Source organism: Maniola hyperantus, chromosome 11 (genome assembly GCF_902806685.2).
Source record: "Maniola hyperantus chromosome 11, iAphHyp1.2, whole genome shotgun sequence".
NCBI classification, from domain to species: Eukaryota; Metazoa; Arthropoda; class Insecta; order Lepidoptera; family Nymphalidae; genus Maniola; species Maniola hyperantus.
Genome location: NC_048546.1, coordinates 12,458,607 through 12,478,103, shown reverse-complemented (window position 1 = coordinate 12,478,103; position 19,497 = coordinate 12,458,607). Strand labels below are relative to the sequence as shown.

At 38.1% G+C, this 19,497-nt stretch overlaps 1 protein-coding gene across 2 annotated transcripts in view; it reads left to right on the top strand.

The window, feature by feature from the left end:
* The window catches only part of mspo (M-spondin), a 58,197-nt gene that overhangs the window by 17,734 nt on the left and 20,966 nt on the right, over positions 1-19,497 (top strand). For both annotated transcript variants that reach the window (XM_034973254.2, XM_069501775.1), the window contains exon 2: positions 11,653-11,920. In XM_034973254.2, coding sequence (XP_034829145.1) covers positions 11,734-11,920 — 187 coding nt within the window. In that variant the 5' untranslated portion in view covers positions 11,653-11,733. The remainder of the gene's footprint in view (positions 1-11,652; positions 11,921-19,497) is intronic.

Sequence of the window (19,497 nt, the reverse complement as noted above, 5' to 3'; positions counted from 1 at the left end):
GTGGGTTAAATAGGGAATGAAAGTTTTTATGAACTAACTTTGTATAAACTTTTATTTATTTATTTATTTATTTTATGAAAGTCTATTAGAAATAAATTTTTCAAGTTATTTGCATGAAAATTTATATTTGGCTTTTCGGTCACAAATGAAGAAATATGGGTTCCAGGATTTTTGGAAATTCAACCCCCACCTCGATTTTCTAAATTCCACCCGAGCGAACCCGGGGCGGGTCAGCTAGTTCTATTTATTTAGAAAAAATCTCTAATAATAATAATAATAATCTAAGTTCTGTAACTATTTGGACTATTGCGAACACAAAACAATATCTCCTTCATTTATCATCAATGCGAAAGGATATGACAGGAACACGCGGATAGAAAATAGGCACAAAACCACATTGGTAACAGGGAAAATCAAATTGGACTTGTTTCGAACATGAATATGCTTTCACGAACAAATGATGGACGCTAGCTAATGGCCGCGACGGCTGGTTATAGTTTTATTAACGAATCTAGATTGGTCTAATCAATTTGTTACTAGGCTTGCTTATTATTAGTTTTTGTATTAGTTGTCTTTCTTTTGGTGAGATTTTTATAGAAATTAGAAGAATAGAAATTTAGGTACATAAAAGTTGGGATTTTTGCTTACTTATGTGGTTCGAAAATTGTCAACTCATAATAATCATCATCATTAGCGACCGTTAGACATCCACTGCTACTTAGATATAGGTCTCTTGTAGGGACTTCTTGAAGTTTATGCTATATCGGGACCATTTCAGAAATGAGGAGATCCGTTGGAGAACCAGTTTAACCGACATAGTTAAACGGGTTACGAAGCTGAAGTGGCAATGGGCATGGCACATAGTTCGAAAAAAGTTGGTCCTGACTCCTGATAGAGCATAAACTTCAAGCATAGCTCTTATCATCGCCCGCGAGTGAATCTGAGTTTTCTTATGAAGCCCGAAGTTGTCATAGACCTATTTGTATGGTAGCTTATGACATATGACATAGATATTTTTTATATCCTTATTTTCACGGATTCGGATTGGATGAGTACGTGATCGCTCTTAGGGACGAACCTTACGTTTGACAGTTGGTTCCTCGATTCGCACTCACCTCGAGTGAGGAAACTCTTTGAGTTGAGGTGAAAAGTTACAATTAAGGATATAAAATCGCCTCAGTGAGCTTGAGTCGAGTCAAGAAAATCATGAGGTCACGACTTAGAATATGGGTGTATGACTTATGGACTTATGGGTCTCGGATCTATAACATGTCATCACTGGCAACACGCACTGGTCGAATGACTTTGAAGAAGGTTTATGTATAGACTTGACCTACAAATTTTGATAGTTATCAAACAAAAACTAACAAAGCTAACATAACAATTATCAACCGTCCATCATGTGTGACGCGTACCAAACAAGTCAATTTCGATTCGACCAGTTATTGATGAGCGGTTTTGTGGCCGTTTTCTGTTCGCGTGTAACTGTCATATCCCTTCGCCTTCATGATAAATGAACACGATAATCTATTTTCCAAAACCCTTACAAAATACTCGTAATAGATGAAATAATAGCTGAGCTTTATCAATACATATACAATTAGGTTCGGGTTGCATAGACTTCCAGGGGGTTACAGCTTTTATCACCATCATCATCATCATCATCAACAGATAGACGTCCACTGCTGGACATAGGTATCTTGTAGGGACTTCCACACGACACGGACTTGCGCCGCCTGAATCCAGCGGCACCCTGCGACTCGTTTGATGTCGTCCGTCCACCTAGTGGAGGGTCTTCCAACGCTGTGTCTTCCGGTGCGAGGTCGCCATTCCAGCACCTTGGGATCCCAACGTCTATCGGTTTTACGAACTATGTGCCCTGCCCATTGCCACTTCAGCTTCGCAACCCGTTGAGCTATGTCGGTTACTCTAGTACTCCTGCGGATCTCCTCATTTCTGATTTGATAGAGAAACTCCAAGCATAGCTCTCTCCAGCCTTTATAACTCATCATCATCATCATCATCATCATCAGCCTGTGGACGTCCTCTGTTGGACATAGGCCTTCCATAAAGAGCGCCACTACACCCGGTCCTCAGCCTTCCTCATCCAGCCACTTCCCGCCAGCCTCTTTATATCGTCGGTCCTGTATAACTCAGCGCAATTTAAATATTCCTAACCTAAGTAGGTATTCAAACGTTAACCGGTTCAGTACTTAGCTGCTTAGACTTAGTACAATGAATTATTTAAACTTCATTAGACTCTATGTAGATGAAATTCAGAAACTTGGTGGAGTGAGTTTAATACCTTATATTTATGAATAGAATAGGAAAGTTTGGCGCGATGTATTTCCCTTGGAGTACGGAGTTTCCTTGGAAATATGGCTCAGCTGTTTTATTTAAATTACTTTGTAATGCGACGTGGAATAGTCATTTTAGGTTAAGCCAACTGCCTTATTATTAACATAGTGTAAGAGACAGTTTCAAGTTTCGCTGTCTGCGTATTGTGAAACGAATATTATCTTGTAGTTTTTTTTTTATATTTTACAAGCTGATGCTCGTCCGCGTGGATTTACATTATTCAAAATCTCGCGGGAACTCTGATTTTCCGGGATAAAAAGTAGCCTATGTGTTAATCCAGGGTATAATCTACCTCCATTCCAAATTCCATGCAAATCCGTTCCGCCGTTTTTGCGTGATTGAGTAACAAACATAAAAACATCTACACTTTCATATTTATAATATTAAAAATTTGGAATTAGGATTAGGATAATTTTTATAGTGTTTTACCTACACTTCAAGGCTAAATAATTTAAAATACATATATCAAAAAATACGGACCGGCAGGAATCGAACCTGCGTCTCCTGGGATCTCGCCTGACGCTACAACCACTAAGCCTAAGGCACGTTTGCTGCCGGTGACGAAATTTGTGATATGTATGTTCACTCAGTACTTGTCGAATGTAGAGTTATTCCAAATAGAGATTTCAAGTCGTTCTAAATTAAAGTTAGCTCCCCATCTTGATCAACCCATCGTCGCCGGCTCACTACTAAACACGGGTCTTCTCTCAGAATTAGAAGTTCCCACGCTGGCCCAATGTGGGTTGGTAGACTTTACACGCCTTTGAGAACATTATGGAGAACTCTCAGGCTGAGATCTATAGTGCGCACTTTGACTTTGCTCAGACTTAAGATTGAGATAAAACGAGACAGATTTATGTGAGAGATCTATAGCTCTGTCTCGTTTTAACTCTGTCTTAAGTCAAAGCAAAGTCAGAGAGCGCTCTATAGATCTCACCGTCACGAACGAACGTTGTGTAGAACGAGGAACATGTACCTACTTATTATTAATCAATCAATCAATCAATCAGCCTATTTGCGTCCACTGCTGGACATAGGCCTTCCCAAGAGCACGCCACCACACACGATCCTCCGCCTTCCTCATCCACCCACTTCCCGCTATCTTCTTAAGGTCGTCAGTCCAGCGGGTTAGACTAGGTCGTCCCACACTGCGCTTGCTGATACGCGGTCTCCACTCCAGAACACGTCTGCCCCATCGGCCATCGGTTTTGCGGCAGACGTGGCCTGCCCACTGCCACTTCAGCTGGCTAATTCTAATTATAATTATGCTTAATTTGCATGGCGGCATTTTTGTTTTTTTTTATTATTTATTGTTATAGCTACATTAGAAATTCACAGTCTGAAAATTTTAACTCTGTGTCTATTCCAGTTCATGAGATACAGGCCGTTGTCAGACAGACCGACGGACAGACGGACGGTTAGGAATAGGGTCCTTCGGGTACGGAATCCTAAAAATTATGCCTAAACTTCTTTAAGATTACATATTCAGATTAGGCGAGTGATCAGTCAGCTGTTGGGAATAAGCTTAAACTAAACAACGAATAGGCTGTGATAGCCTAGTGGTTAGGACGTCCGCCTTCTAATCGGAGGTCGGCGGTTCGATCCCGGGCACGCACCATTAACTTTTCGGAGTTATGTGCGTTTTAAATAATTAAATATCACTTTAACGGTGAAGGAAATCATCGTGAGGAAACCTGCATGCCTGAGAGATCTCCATAATGTTCTCAAAGGTGTGTGAAGTCTACCAATCCGCACATGGCCAGCGTGGTAGACTATGGCCAAACCCTTCTTACTGTGTGAGTGATAGATATGGATCAATGAAACAACTGCTCGGTCGGACGGTCCGTTTATTACTGGAGATCTACCTACATGAAAGGTGTAATACACATCACTCCTCCACACTTAATTTTTGGAACCTGCTGACAAACAATAATAATCTTAAACTAAAACACAGTAGGTACCCAAATAATTAATCGCTAAGTATCAATAACAAAATAAACCGCACTAAAAATATTTTCTATAGTCAACTTTTTTTCTATTACGCTTACTTCGACATGAGAGTGTGGAGTGTGGAGAATCCCATCCTCGTCGCCAAATGATAGATATGGATCAATGAAACAACTGCTCGGTCGGACGGTCCGTTTATTACTGGAGATCTACCTACATGAAAGGTGTAATACACATCACTCCTCCACACTTAATTTTTGGAACCTGCTGACAAACAATAATAATCTTAAACTAAAACACAGTAGGTACCCAAATAATTAATCGCTAAGTATCAATAACAAAATAAACCGCACTAAAAATATTTTCTATAGTCAACTTTTTTTCTATTACGCTTACTTCGACATGAGAGTGTGGAGTGTGGAGAATCCCATCCTCGTCGCCAAATGATAGATATGGATCAATGAAACAACTGCTCGGTCGGACGGTCCGTTTATTACTGGAGATCTACCTACATGAAAGGTGTAATACACATCACTGAGGCAACCCGTGCTCTGCAGTGAGCCGGCGATGGGTTAATCACGATCATGAAATAATGAAAACTATCAATGATATAACAAGTTATGCAACCGTGAGCCAGTTGGTCCAATAAGGCCCCTTTAATATTCTATCAATTTTCGCCTAATTATACGTTCGCTGAATTAAAGGCCAATTCAAATGTAGGCCAACCCGCAAACGCACACAATATTAAGCTCTAATAGCCTGTTAATTAATCCTATAATGCTCTGGCGGCGTGGAATGATAAATTTTCCCGGGGCGAGTACGTACAATGGAAAGCTTTTAAAATATTTGTTATTCTTAACATCAAGCAACGTATTAATTTCGTTTGAGAGCGAAATTACTTTGACACGGTTTTGTATTGTGAGCTCTTTGTCTATTAAATAAAAAATATTTTTATTTTAATTTTGATGACAAGATGTAGACTTTTTTTTAGGTTTATTTATTTCACTACGATTTTATCTGAGACTGAGTCTAAGTTTTCAAGTTACGTTAAGTAAGTCTGCCAAAAAGAGTGGTAAAAACCTAGTGGTTAAGACGTCTACCTCTTATTCGTGGGGTCGGGGGCTCGATTTCTCGACGGTACAATAGTACAAAGGTGAAGGAGGACCCGGGTCAAAAATTCCAAGAAAACCAGACACACTTTCAGAAATTAATTCAAGACTTCAAAAGAGAAGTATTAGAATTTTTACATTAGGTACAGTAAAACTGTAGTGGGTTTGGCTACATTTTAATATTTCACCTCAACATTGTTAAACGTGAAAGGAAAATAGGTGCTACAAAAGAAATCTTGACCCTTGTCAGCTGTCATTTTTCCCACAACGTTGCTCGCTCGCACACGTGACCCGCGTGAGAATGTACCTTACCTTCGTGTTGTAAAAACAATGAAATGATACTTGAGGGGTGATCCATACGAGAGAAAAATTTAGGTAAAGACGAAGGTACTTTGGCTCATTTACTCTCTTTAGTTCTAGTAAAAATAAAATGTTGTACATATAAGCAGGCGTTACTTTGCGGAAGTCCATGATATACAATGAACCAAAAGCTTAATTTGCTGTAATCCGCTGAAACAGGTTGAATCTTTATGATGCAACATGCAGCATGCGAAATGCACCACCCGCCCTCCCACTGCTAACCATGCAGGAAAAGCAGCCATTCGGCAAGCAATACGCACCACCACCACGCAGCACCACACAAATCCCAAAACACACTCTACGCACGTTTCGCCCTGACACCGGAGCATCCTCAGGAGATGTAGACCTTAAATGCACAATTGCAAAGACTTTGCAATTAAATTTCGGATTACAGCAAATTAAGCTTTTGGTTCATTGTATAAAAATAAAACATGCAATCACCCATGAAGTAGTATTAAGACAGACTTTCTGATGACCCTGTAGTATAATGAACACGTAATAATATATGCATTTCCATGCAATTACTGTCGTATCATGACATCCTGTCATGCGATGATAAAAAATACATATTTTTGATATCTATAAGGTACCTATCCATAAATCAATATTTGCGAAAGTTTGTTATGCTAGCAATATTTACTTTCATTATCATCATCATCATCATCATCATCATCATCATCATCATCATCATCATCATCATCATCATCATCATCATCATCATCATCATCATCATCATCATCATCATCATCATCATCATCATCATCATCATCATCATCATCATCATCATCATCATCATCATCATCATCATCAACATCATCATCATCATCAACCGATAGACATTCACTGCTGGACATAGGTCTCTTGTAGGGACTTGCACACGCCACGGTCTTGCGCCGCCTGAATCCAGCGGCTCCCTACGACTAGTCTGATGTCGTCCGTCCACCTAGTGGGGGGTCTTCCAACACTGCGTGTTCCGGTGCGAGGTCGCCATTCCAGCACCGTGGGACCCCAACGTCTATCGATTTTACGAACTATGTGCCCTGCCCATTACCACTTCAGCGTCTCAACCCGTTGAGCTATGTCGGTTACTCTAGTTCTCCTACGGATCTCCTCATTTCTGATTTGATCACGTGGTAGACTATGACCTAAACTCTGCTCATTCTGAGAGGAGACGTGATATTAATGTAAGAAGCCCTCATTTCCCAAAAATGTATTCAAGCGTGATAACTTTATAACAACATTAACTTGTCCCTCATAATCGTTCCCCTCAGATATAATTATATTCCTCGCGAGCTAAGTGCAGTAATAATTTCGCCTTCCATTTCGTGAATTTCAGTTACGCGAATTCTCGCATCAAATATACATACTTAACATTAATGTACATTCATTCACGGAATGTATTCATGCATGATAAGTTTATGTAGGTAGGGATGTATCCAGACTCGTAAACCGTAATTAGGTTAACCGTAAAAAGGTAAATCCTTTACATTTTGTTTTGAATGAAACAAAATATAAACAATATGTTAGATGTAGAAAATAGTTCAGCATGTCAGACCAAATGTAGTTTCCCTACCGTAAAATAGATGTCGTTGATTTATGTTTACCTCGCGCTATGTATTAAATTGAGAAAGTGAGTACGGCCTACCGAGCGTAAAAAAATGTTAGGTACATATTTCCATCATATTTCTGTCGCAGTGCAGTTACTTTGTCTTTCTACGAAGTCTTATGTAACATGTATTCCAAATTTATATTACAATTAGCTGATGCCCACGGCTTCGTACGCGTGGATTTAGGTTTTTAAAAACTCTTTGATTTTCCGGGATAAAAAGTAGCCTATGTCACTCTCCAGGTCTTTAACTATAACCATGCAAAAAACCATGATTGATTGCTCCGTTGCGGTGTGATTGAAGGACAAGCCAACAAACCAATAAACAAAGACACTTTCGCATTTATAATCTGGGTAGTGATTTCTTAGTGTTTAAAGAGATGTTTAGTATATACGTAAAATAGTTATAAATACAATGATAGTAAAATACGAGAGTGATTTAGAATAAGACAAATCCACACTACGTTAGTACTATTATATTATTCAGTGTCCACACGGACATCATCAGCTAGTACATAATGTATCTAGATAATACATAGAAGCCGATATTATTTTGTGCGTAGTAAACACCACATAACCTCACATAAATAGGGGCAAAGGCGTCTATCATGTCCCTCCCAGCCGCAGATAGGGACAACCGCGAGAGATTTATGATGTCTGCGTCTCTGCCATAAGGCGAGCTGTTAACCCATAAACACATCTTTACTATGTATAACTATTATATATGGTATATTTCTACGGCTATACTCACGTATCCAGTCGACGTTAGCCCGACTAGTTTCGAACCCATCCGGGGTCCTTTATCAAGGGGGTCAGACTCCGCGCCGCGCATGCCGCTGCCCGCACAGCCCGTTGTGAGGGTGGCTGAGGTGGGGGGAGACAGTCCAACGTCCATACCATGTTGAATACACCGGTTCTCGTCCGAAACCAATGGCTCATAAGTGTCGTGTCCCACGACTGATGTCATTGTCTTAGCGTCAAAAAGCGGTCTCCACGCTGAGGGTAGCATCCATCCATTGTCGCGATTGACAACGGGCTGTGCGGGCAGCGGCACGCGCGGCGCGCGGTCTTAAACGCGACGCGTGCGCGAACTGACCCCCTTGATAAAGGACCCCGGATGGATTCAAAACTAGTCGGGCTAACGTCGACTAAATACGTGAGTATAGCTGTAGAAATATACTACATGTAAAACTACTTTATTGTACTTACAGTAGGTACGCGACAAATTGAAATAGCAATAGGGGTGTGGACGCCCCGCATACCCGCACAGCCCTCGGCTAACCCGGTGAGGGATAGCGCAAGTGACGTGCGGGTGTGCGAGTGATTGCCATCTTGCCCTCTCGCGTACTATAGTCACTACATAGTATAAACCAAAGTCGCTTCCCACCGTCTGTGCCTATGTACGCAATATTCAGTTTTTGTTTAAATTTGGCGCCATTTGTCTATGGCTTGGTGACCTTGGCAGCAGTCCCATTACCAAAATTAAATGATAAAGAGAAGACTGATAATGCACGTGATACATTAAAAACCATAAGAAATTAATGGATTTAGTTTTAACTAGCTTATGCTCGCGACTTCGTACGCGTGGACTACACAAACTTTAAACCCCTATGTCACCCCCTTAGGGGTTGAATTTTCAAAAATCCTTTCTTAGCGGATGCCTTCGTCATAATAGCTATCTGCATGCCAAATTTGAGCCCAATCGGTCCAGTAGTTTGAGCTGTGCGTTGATAGATCAGTCAGTCAGTCAGTCAGTCAGTCAGTCAGTCAGTCAGTCACCTTTTCCTTTTATATATTTAGATAACCAACGATTACATCAAAAATATATTTTTTATTCGCAAAACATTCGCGGAATGCGAATGCGAATATGTAAAAATATGCGAATGCAAATATTCGTTACATCACTAGTATAATACATAATATAACCACGAAGCTATCACCGCCTGCCATGCTAATTAAAATGTCTCAAACCTAAATCCAATCGAGATTGAAATAATAAAGACGTCTGGCTGTCTGACAAACGGCCATACCTCACTGATTTGGACGATCTACGGCTGACTTTGTTGATTTTAACGATTTCGCACCTCAAAGGGATCGAAATAGGCTCGGGATCATTGACCCCACGTATGACGTTAACGGATATTGGTTTACGGGATCGTCCGATATACGTCCCGCAAATTGCTAATGCGCGTCGCTGCCATTTTAGTGACGTCAGCACTAGACCGAAGTTTCGGTCTAATGGTATGTGAATGGTATATTTTTATTTCGGCTGACGTCAAAATGACGTCATTTCGATGTTAATGAGACATGATTCGAGGGCAATAGCAATTTGCGGGACTTGGGTATATTGAAAAATATTCTTAAAAAGTGATACTTTGATCACCAAATATACTTTTTGTCAGTTTTCTTAATCATCATCATTTATTTTGCCAGAATATGTATATAATATGTAATATTATTATTATTTACATAGATCTTAAGAATTATCCATATCCATACTTAATATTATCTATAAATTCTTCTACTTGTATTAAGTAATATAAAAATTATAATTATACTTCAGCATGTGCCACTTATGAATCATAAGTGTTGTTGACGTAATAGGATCATAAGTTATTTATGATAGATTAGATTTGGTTATATGTCAAGACTACTAGCAGTTCGAAAACCAGGTCTACTGAGAAGCGCCGGCAAGAATTTTTTTTAAATTTTTTTAGGCTTCGGTACCTCCAATTGAAATAAGGAACCCTTATAGGATCACTTCCTTCGTTGTGTCTTTTCATTTATTTTTCATTTTCAAATTTTAAAGTAACATTACTATACCAAGTGGGGTATCATTATGAAAGCCTTTACCTGTACATTCTAAAGCAGATGTTTATTTATTTTTATGCATAATAGTTTTTGATTTATCGTGCAAAATGTCGAAAAAATACATCTATAGTACGGACGTCGGACGGACATCGCACTTGGTCGGTTTTAAAAAAAATGTTACGCTAGTAATTATGTACTTAAATTCTTTCAAAAGAAATTTTGAAACGAAAATGACTTCCACTTTAAACGTGGGTAGGCGTCTGTAGTCTGTAGAGACCCTAATACCTAAACACTGTAATTGATGATATAAAAAACGTTTCATATTTACGACGTTCAGTTGACGCAATGCGCTTTTAAAGTCACATAAATCATAAGCAGATTATCCTGAAATTACATTTATTAAATGATTGTTGCCAACTTTTTACTTTTGCAATAAGTAGTTAGGCGGGTATACAATTTTTACCAACATTTTATGCCTTTTGGGAAGTTAAATGACACGAAAAGATTATCATCACCATCATCATCATTAACAACCCGTCACCCGCTCACTACTTAGCACGAGCCTCCTCTCAAAAAATGAAGGGCTTGGCCATTGACTTATATATTACGTCGTATGGACAGGGTTATTGAAAAAAATGGCACCGACTCATTTAATTTACATTTACGCACCAATGTGCGTAAATGTAAATTATGCGCCAATGCAATCTCAGTGACGTCTGGATTTCAAACGGGTAGTTCATTAGTATCTAAGAGGTGGCGCTGATTTATTTGGTTTCTAAACCGTGAAAAATTTTGTTCGCTTGACCATATCTTGTCATTTATATCGATGGGCTTGACCTACTTAGTATAGTAATCTTACTTTGAAAGTTGAAAATGTTGATGATGATTATTAGTTCACAAAACATTTTTTTTTATTTTATTTAACTACACATTCACGGTTTTCGGATTTATGCTTTACTTGTGCATATAAGAACTACCTACCTGCCACATGATTCTAGGTCAAGGGGAAGTACACTCTACAGACGGACAGACAGTCAGACAGACAGACTGACAGACAGACAGACAACAAATTGATCTTATAAGGGTTCCTTTTTTTCCTTTACAGGTACGGAACCGTAATAAAAAAAGCTTCTCCTTTCTCTCGAGTTTTTTTTTTCAAGAGGGTGAAATGGGAAAGTCAAACTACAACGTGTTAACAAGTAAACTCTCAAATTACTAAATCAACCCGTATATTCATTCAACTGTTGCTTGCTTGGATTCTAAACTGAAAGTGTCGTCCCGCGTCGCCGGTCGCCTCTTGTCGCCTCGGCGGCGCGGCGGAGGGGCGTGACGTCACGACCGCAGACGTAGCAACCAACACCGGACTTGAAACGTGGTGTTGCCAACAAACGGTGAATTCGCTGGCAACGCTTGACAATTTATGAAGAAAAATAATCGTAAAATCATTTTTTTTTGTTTCAGATTGACGATCGAAAAATCGGCGGCACTATGAACTCGGATACCTAATGTTGGGACAGTGCAGTGACAATCGATATCGATAAAATGGCGTGGTTTGTGTTATTACTGCCCATGATAGCGGGGGCAGCTCTGCCGCCCGGCGACTCGGACTCGTGTAACCCGGACAAAATGACAGTTTATCGAATGGTGTTGCATACTTATTGGACGAGAGAAAAGTTCCCCAAGCATTATCCGGACTGGAGACCGCCCGCTCAGTGGTCGCGAATTTATGGTAAGTTTTTTTAAGAAGTTTTTCAATCACTGTAATTTTTTCCCCCTTTAGGACGAATCAATAGTTCAGAATCAAGATTTTTGAGAATTTAAACTTGATTTTATGTTTTATTTAAAAAATAAACTTTCAAATTAATGGCAAGCTGGAAGGAATACTAAAGCGCGAATCTTTCCAAGTTCCAGTGCATCTTTTTTAATGACTTTTTACAGAATAAGTAGATGTTATTAAATTTAAAATACTTAGATGTTTTTAAATTCCAACAAATGTAAGAGCGCGAAATTTTTGTTAATTTTTTTAGAACAGATTTTTATAATGTGAAGAAAAGTACAGCTACTAGGATCAGATATTTAAAGTATTCACTCATTTAACTTTTAAGTGAAATAGATTCAGCATTAGACATCAAAAGAGATAAAAAACGACACTCAGGTGACGAAATGAGTGCAGTCAAAGGAAATCCAATTTATTTTTGAGCATCCGCATTTGTTTTGCTTCCCCGGCGTTCCAGTCCGTTTAAAAATATGTCTTCTTCTAATAATAGCCAATTCCAGCCGTAATGGCTTAAGAGTGCTCTCCATGGTCGCTCTAAGTCGAGCGTGACATGCTCTCACTCTGTTGCAATCAACATTTACACTTTTATCAACTCAAGAGCGAGACGCGTGATTTGTGAACAACACGAATCAACGTTTGGTATTAGATACGTTATTTTTTTGCAAATCAATTAATATTTTTCAACAAACTAAAGACATTCGCAATTTTATTACTGAGTAAAAACTTTACTTGAAACCAATAGTATTGCAATTTCGTAGTTTCTTACATGATTTATTTACGCATTTGCCTCAAAATTTGGTTTGTTTCAAGAATCATAACTTTCAAGATAAATATAATTTTATTATACTTACTTATTATTACGGGGCATAGATAATGAAGAGATAAATCGATATGTGGCCTGGCCTTTACACAAGTTTAAAAAAATCTATTAAAAGTATGTTCCTGAAAAAAGCATATTATACCTATTATATTGAAGATTACCTAAATGATAAAAGAGCGTGGATTTGACCTGCAGCTCGTTCCAGCAACGCGCAGGACTGCAAATACTTTTCTCATACATGGCATAATATTGTATAACAAATCTTTGAAAAGAGCAACCGCCGAGTTTCTTGCTGGTTCTTCTCGGTAGGAAAGGCATTCCGAACCAGTGGTAGATGCTGTTGACGATTCAACAATACTAATAAAAGTTTAATTGAATAAAAAATATTTTTATTTATTTATGGCTTAGTTACAGATCTAGAACAACAAAGAATAGAATATTAGGCGTAATACGTTTGTATTGAGAAGCGAGTAAGAAGTGTACCCTTAAGCGAGACTGCTAAGGAGACACTTATTATAATGTATGGGCAAAATTGTGTCTATCGAGGAAGAAAGACAAACAGTAGACAATAATGTAAATGTTATTGAGTAAACTTCCGTAAACTGCTTACAAAGTGGTAATAAAATAATAACTATCCATATACCATCTTTACTTCAAATCCAGCAGTACATACATCCATATTTAGTATTGTATAATGCGAAAGTGTTTATGTCCGTCTATTTGTCTGTCTGTAAATTTTGACGGTCCGTGCTTTCAACCAATTTTGATGAAATTTGGTGCAGAGATAGCTCTGGATACGGACATAGACTACTTTTATCCCGGAACTTAATATTATACCTAAATGTGAAAATGTTTACGTCCGACCTTTCTGTTTTTCTGTCTATCTGTTACCTTTCCACGGCCCATCAGTTTAACCAATTTTAGTGAAATTTGTGACAGAAATAGTTTAGGAACAATAGCTAATTCGTATCCCGGAAAATAACAGAGTTTCTACGGCATTTTTAGAGTTAAATCCTAGTGAAATACTTTTGTGAAACTATCGAACTAATACAAATTAAGCTACATTTAAATACGTCAATAACCAATTTAGAAATTCAAAAGGAGACTTGAAATTCTTAAATACAAAATTACAGGCTAAAAATTTCATAAAAAAAGATTCCGGGATATTAAATTTACTCAAACGAATTTGCAATGTAAAGGTCTGCGAATAAACAAAATTATAAAATTGCTTATTCGCGCTCATTTAATTCGATTCGAGTGAAAATTTTATAATCATCTTCTATTTTCCCGCTCTAATAAAGTCTCGTTTCAGTCGCTCGAATTTATTACGTGACCCAAAAACTAAAACGCCCGCAAAGAGGACGATAAAAAGTCTAAAAATACAATTGCCGGCAATATATTTTCACGGTTGTAAAATTACGCGCTCGTTTAAGATTCGAGCAACTCGAAAATCGCGTTTTTATTAGCTCGTCGTACAATGTAGGGATAAACGTGCTCTATTTTTTGGGCATTAATTAATTGTGTAATATTTTAGTCTCTCAGTTCTGAAGCATACTCACAGAGTAGAGTGGTTTTGATAACAACTTAAATTCATTTTTGTTTACTTTAACACATCAAAGTAAATAAAGATGAATTCGTTAAAAAAGTCTCAACACTCAAAATAATTGAAGCTTATAGGCATGTCAAAGTAATATCCAAATGATTAAAGCTTAATTTGAGTTGTTTTCAAAAAATACTCTCCATCTTGGCTCCGCTTCACCCTGTAGGTGTGCGTTGCGCTTTACTCCTGCACATACATACAAGTACTTTAAAAAAATTCAAATGCGAAAGCTTGTGTCACTTACCTTTACACGCCCCCCATCCGCCAAAGCGATTTTAACCAAATTATCAAACCAAATCAAATCACTTATTTCCAAAACATTGTTGTGGTACGTCAGTACTATTTATTATTATAATATATTCTGTGGTTTTGTGTGATTATTTAAATCTCATATTTTTTCTCAATAAAAAGACACTTAGCTTCAACATTTGAGATCAACGGTGGTTGTTCTTGCTAGATTTTATCGGTCTGTTTAATATATCATTTATACCTCCCTTAACTTACCTAATTATAACTGTAGATAGATAGCTTTGCATCCCGGTGAAGGAAATATGCTACTTTTTACCCCGGGAAATCAAAGAAATTCCACTGGATTTAAAAAAATCTAAATTCATGCGGACGAAGTCGCGGATAGTTAGTACACTATAACTATTTTGTCAGATAAAACGTACAATTTCTTTTACAACGGAAACTATAAAAGAAAAGAGATTCGTTTGTAAATCTTTATTGAACTGATGTGTAAATATATCATCACAAGTGCGGTAGTGTAGTACTACACTAAAGAGGTTTGGCGCCGCGCCAGAAACGAGCGCTAAAATAGACACTTATCGATAGAAATAGGAAATTAGATCCTGATACAACACTATTGTATTTCGGGAAGTTTAATTCGGAAACGTCAGAATGAGTTGTGGTGGTAAAAGCCTCTTTGTGTAATCACACTAATAAAGGCGAAAGTTTTTATGAGTGTGTGTGTGTGTGTATGTGTTGTAATTTTAAAGTATTTTTTTGTCAAAATATAACACCTGGTAAAAATGATTGCAATCGATTCTGTTACTGATTCTAAACAAACTCCTTTCAGGTTTTGCGTATACTAAAACTTACGTTGTATAAGTATTCTGTGCTATTTCACGCAAAAACTACTGGACTGATTTGCCTGAAATTTGGAATGGAGATAGATTATATCCTGGATTAACATTAACATTAACTTTTATCCCGGAAAATCAAAGAATTCCCATGTAATTTTTAAAAATCTATATTCACGCGAATGAAGTCGTGGGCATTTGTCCTTCAATCACGCTGCAACTAAACAGCGGGTCGACCTGATTTTTTGCATGGATATAAGTAAATAAAAGCTTAAAAAGAGATATAAGCTTGGCTGAAGTCGTGGGCTGAATACATGTAATATTAATTTAAGAATGAAAACCTTGCAAAATTCAGCGAACCAAATTCAAAAAGCCCAATATTTCCTGAATTCACCAAAGTTTCACTTTAAAGAAGCAGTTCGTAGCTTGAATTGATTGTTTGTAATTTATCAGCGGAACTTCTATTTTCTTTCCTATTATCCAACTCTGTAATAGAATTACTAAGTAAGTATCAAAGATGAATAAACGCAAATAACTCCTGCAAAATCCTATCAAGTTGGAAAAGGCTTTGAAGTTCGACGAAATCTCTTTAATTACCGTCAAAGTGAAACCCCCTACTTAACGGAGACGCTATACGTAAAATTTACCTTTGAAAAAGTAACGGACCAGTGGGTCGGAAAAATATATGATGATATGATGTAGATACCTTTGAAATGTGTGTAGGTAAATAGCTGTTAGATGACACAAGGCGGCTTTGAATTATATAGTCCATAATAACATCATTAAAACTATACTTACTAGGTACTTACTTTTACTATAATAATATCGAATCTCTTATTTTTTTTAAATTAGCTATCAAGTCTTATCACCCCGGAGTACCTAAACTCTATACACTAGGTTGACAGATGACATAAAACGAAACAATAATGATGATGCAGGCCCTACACATAATTCGCGCACCATTGGCACAAGAGGCGAAGCAGCTCGGAGCGTACATGTGCCGGGCCGGAACCACGGAAGAGCAGCAGTGGGGATCTCAGCTGTGCTAGTGACGTCTAGCCCCCAAGGGGGCAGAGTGACCATAAGGGACAAGGAGGAGACTAAATAATTTGTAGAGAGTCAAGCAGGCACCCCGGGAAAATACCAAGAACAAGTACCGAACGGGCGCACTCTCGCAATCCGGCCCATATAACCGACAGGTTGGTGATGGCCTCGGAGGGTTGTAGGCCATACACAGAAAGATTATCGGTGACACCTATAAGGAAAAGGTGCTTTTTCAGTGGGCCAAGCCCTGTTAGAACTACACCTACTAGTAGGCGGTATATAATGTGAACCTAGATAGGTAAAATAGGTGTTTAAATTAATTACTCAACCATTTGTAATGACCGTCGCGATTAGACGCGCCCGCGTAATCAAAATATCGTATGTCGCCGAAATTGCCTCCGTGATCCACTAATGCCTTCCATTTACAAATCTCGCTAAGATCAGGTGCCGGGGAAAAGCCCAGCATCCCCGTAAGCCAAGATCTAGTGAACAATTTAAAGAGGTATTTGTGATACAAGCATAAAATTTGTGCAAATTTGTATTTGTGAAAATTTGAGATAGTGTCTAGATCTTACATCAATATGGAACTCGAAATATTTATGAGTTTTGTCGTATTCGTAGTATCGAGTATTCGTAGATAAAAAGGTTCTAAACTAGTGCGCCGCAAAGGAACACACAAACATGTATTTAAACTGATGAATACCTCCCTGGCGCAGTGGTAAAAAGAAATATTATTAAATTACCTACCACAGTTTATTAAATTGCCTCTTTAAAATTTCCCACCAGCTCTTCGAGTTTTTGTACGTAGGCGTAAACAAACAATGGCTTATCTCGAAAGATACAGTTTATATTCAAATAAAACTCCGGGATTATTCTGCCAAAACACTGATATTTACATAGTCACCTCGAGCCGACCCTGTTTTGTCTTGTTAATCGTTGATATTTTAGATTTTACGGATTTTCGGATTTTCGGATTTATTTTTTCGGTACTCGGTATGACTTTACAAGCTTTTTAGTATGATTTTTTACCTTTTCATAAACACTGTTGGTTTGGATTTATTCCTTTCAGTAAATGTTTAGGTACCTATGTGTTAGGTATAGGCCACCACCTATAGGTATAGAATAGACGCCTAATAGCCGGACACCGATCGCTAAGCTTAGGCAGTTGCTTAGCATAAGAGTCGGCCCACGCCCGTTCGGTACCCTCATTGCATAAGAGTCGGCTCACGCCCGTTCGGTACCCTCATTCCACACATTGTCTTGATTACGTGACTTTTGAGTCCACCAAAGTAAAGCACGCAAAGCTGCTAGTCTCTTTCTCCGGTTATGTCGAATTGCCGTCTCATCGGTCATACATAACAAATAACATACTTATTTTATTTTAAAGAAAAAAATGTTTGTCTCAAATCTGTCTATATTTGTCGACACACCTGCCTGTTTCATCCTCCCAAGGCGCCATACAAAATCACCTTACTACGAGTTAGTCATCCCCAACCAAATAGTCAACATATTATTCATACTAAATCTTGGCACCGCTTCAATACTGACTGAAGTGTCGTGCCATAAGGGTAAGCGCAGACAACCGTCTATCTATATAATAAGTATGTCCTATTCTATTTGAGACCGATTTTTATCCGACGACAGTTAACTTTAGATGATGAGGTCTGATGTTCTATTTTACACCGATTCCACAGTAGGTACTATGTAACACACAATCATGTCCTCTGTGTTACGCTCGTCAAAAAAAGAAGTACAATCCAAGAAGAATAAAATTCAAAGTCCTGACTGACTGACTGACTTATATATCAACGCACAGTCTAAATAGCTGGTCCTAGAGACATGAAATTTGGAGGATGTGTTTTTTGTAAAGACTAGGTATCCACTAAGAAATATTTTTTTGAAATTCCACCCCTACTTGGGTTAAATAGGGCTTCGAAATTTATGTATTCCACGCGGACGAAGTCGCGAGCAGAAGCTATTTTATCATCTTTTCAGTCGTCTGCGGTAGGTATTAGGTTAAAGTACATAGCAACAACAACAAAAATTAGATGTTTGTATCATGTATCATCGGTGGTCATTCCCGCTTTACTCAGAAATGTTCGCGTATTTTCGTTAGCCAATTAATTTCAATGGGCATTAGATCTTGTTACATGTCTTAGATAATTTTATTGAGTCTGGTTATAAATACTTCGTAACTTCATGAATGGAGTAACTGTTAAAATGAAATAATTTTTGGAAGTGTCCCTCTCTTATCGAGAGTTACATTTTTGTTCCGTTTGCCGTGGAGACGCTGGGGCCACGGAGTCGAAATTTAAGACTTCCGCAAAGTAACGCCACATGAGTAGATGTGGTAACGCCAGCTTCTATCCGTCTTACATTATTATATGGTTTTGACAGTTGACGCAAACTAATAATTGACCGACCGAAGCGAGGTTTCTGAGTCTACTTGAGTGAAATTGCACCTGTCCGTCTGTCAGAGCCCCATAACTTTTGAATTACTGCTCGTAAATTACTTCAAATACTTTAAACAACAATATGTAAACTGATGGCCTTCAGCCGAATATTACATAAAACATACAAAAAGCTTTATTTCAGGGGGCTCCCATACGAAATGGGGGGCCTTAAAGTGGAGATTGAATTCGATGCTATATTATGTCAAAAACGGATAGGTACATATTAAAAACTGAAACTTGTGTATAATTTCAATTATTTCCTGTACTTGAACAACAAATACTAAAATTAATAAATATTACGAAAAAACTAAATTATTTAATTTTTAATGGGCATCAGTATTTTTAAAATAACTTCACGATAATAATAATGATGGCGCAGTTATGGGCTAGTGGCAATTATGGGATACTGCGAGAGGCGAACCACTAATAATAATCTTGAAATCCCCGTAACGAACGAAACACGCAAAACACAAGAGTATATAAATATATCGTAAATACACTCGGACGTGGTAATAAAACAATTTTGATAC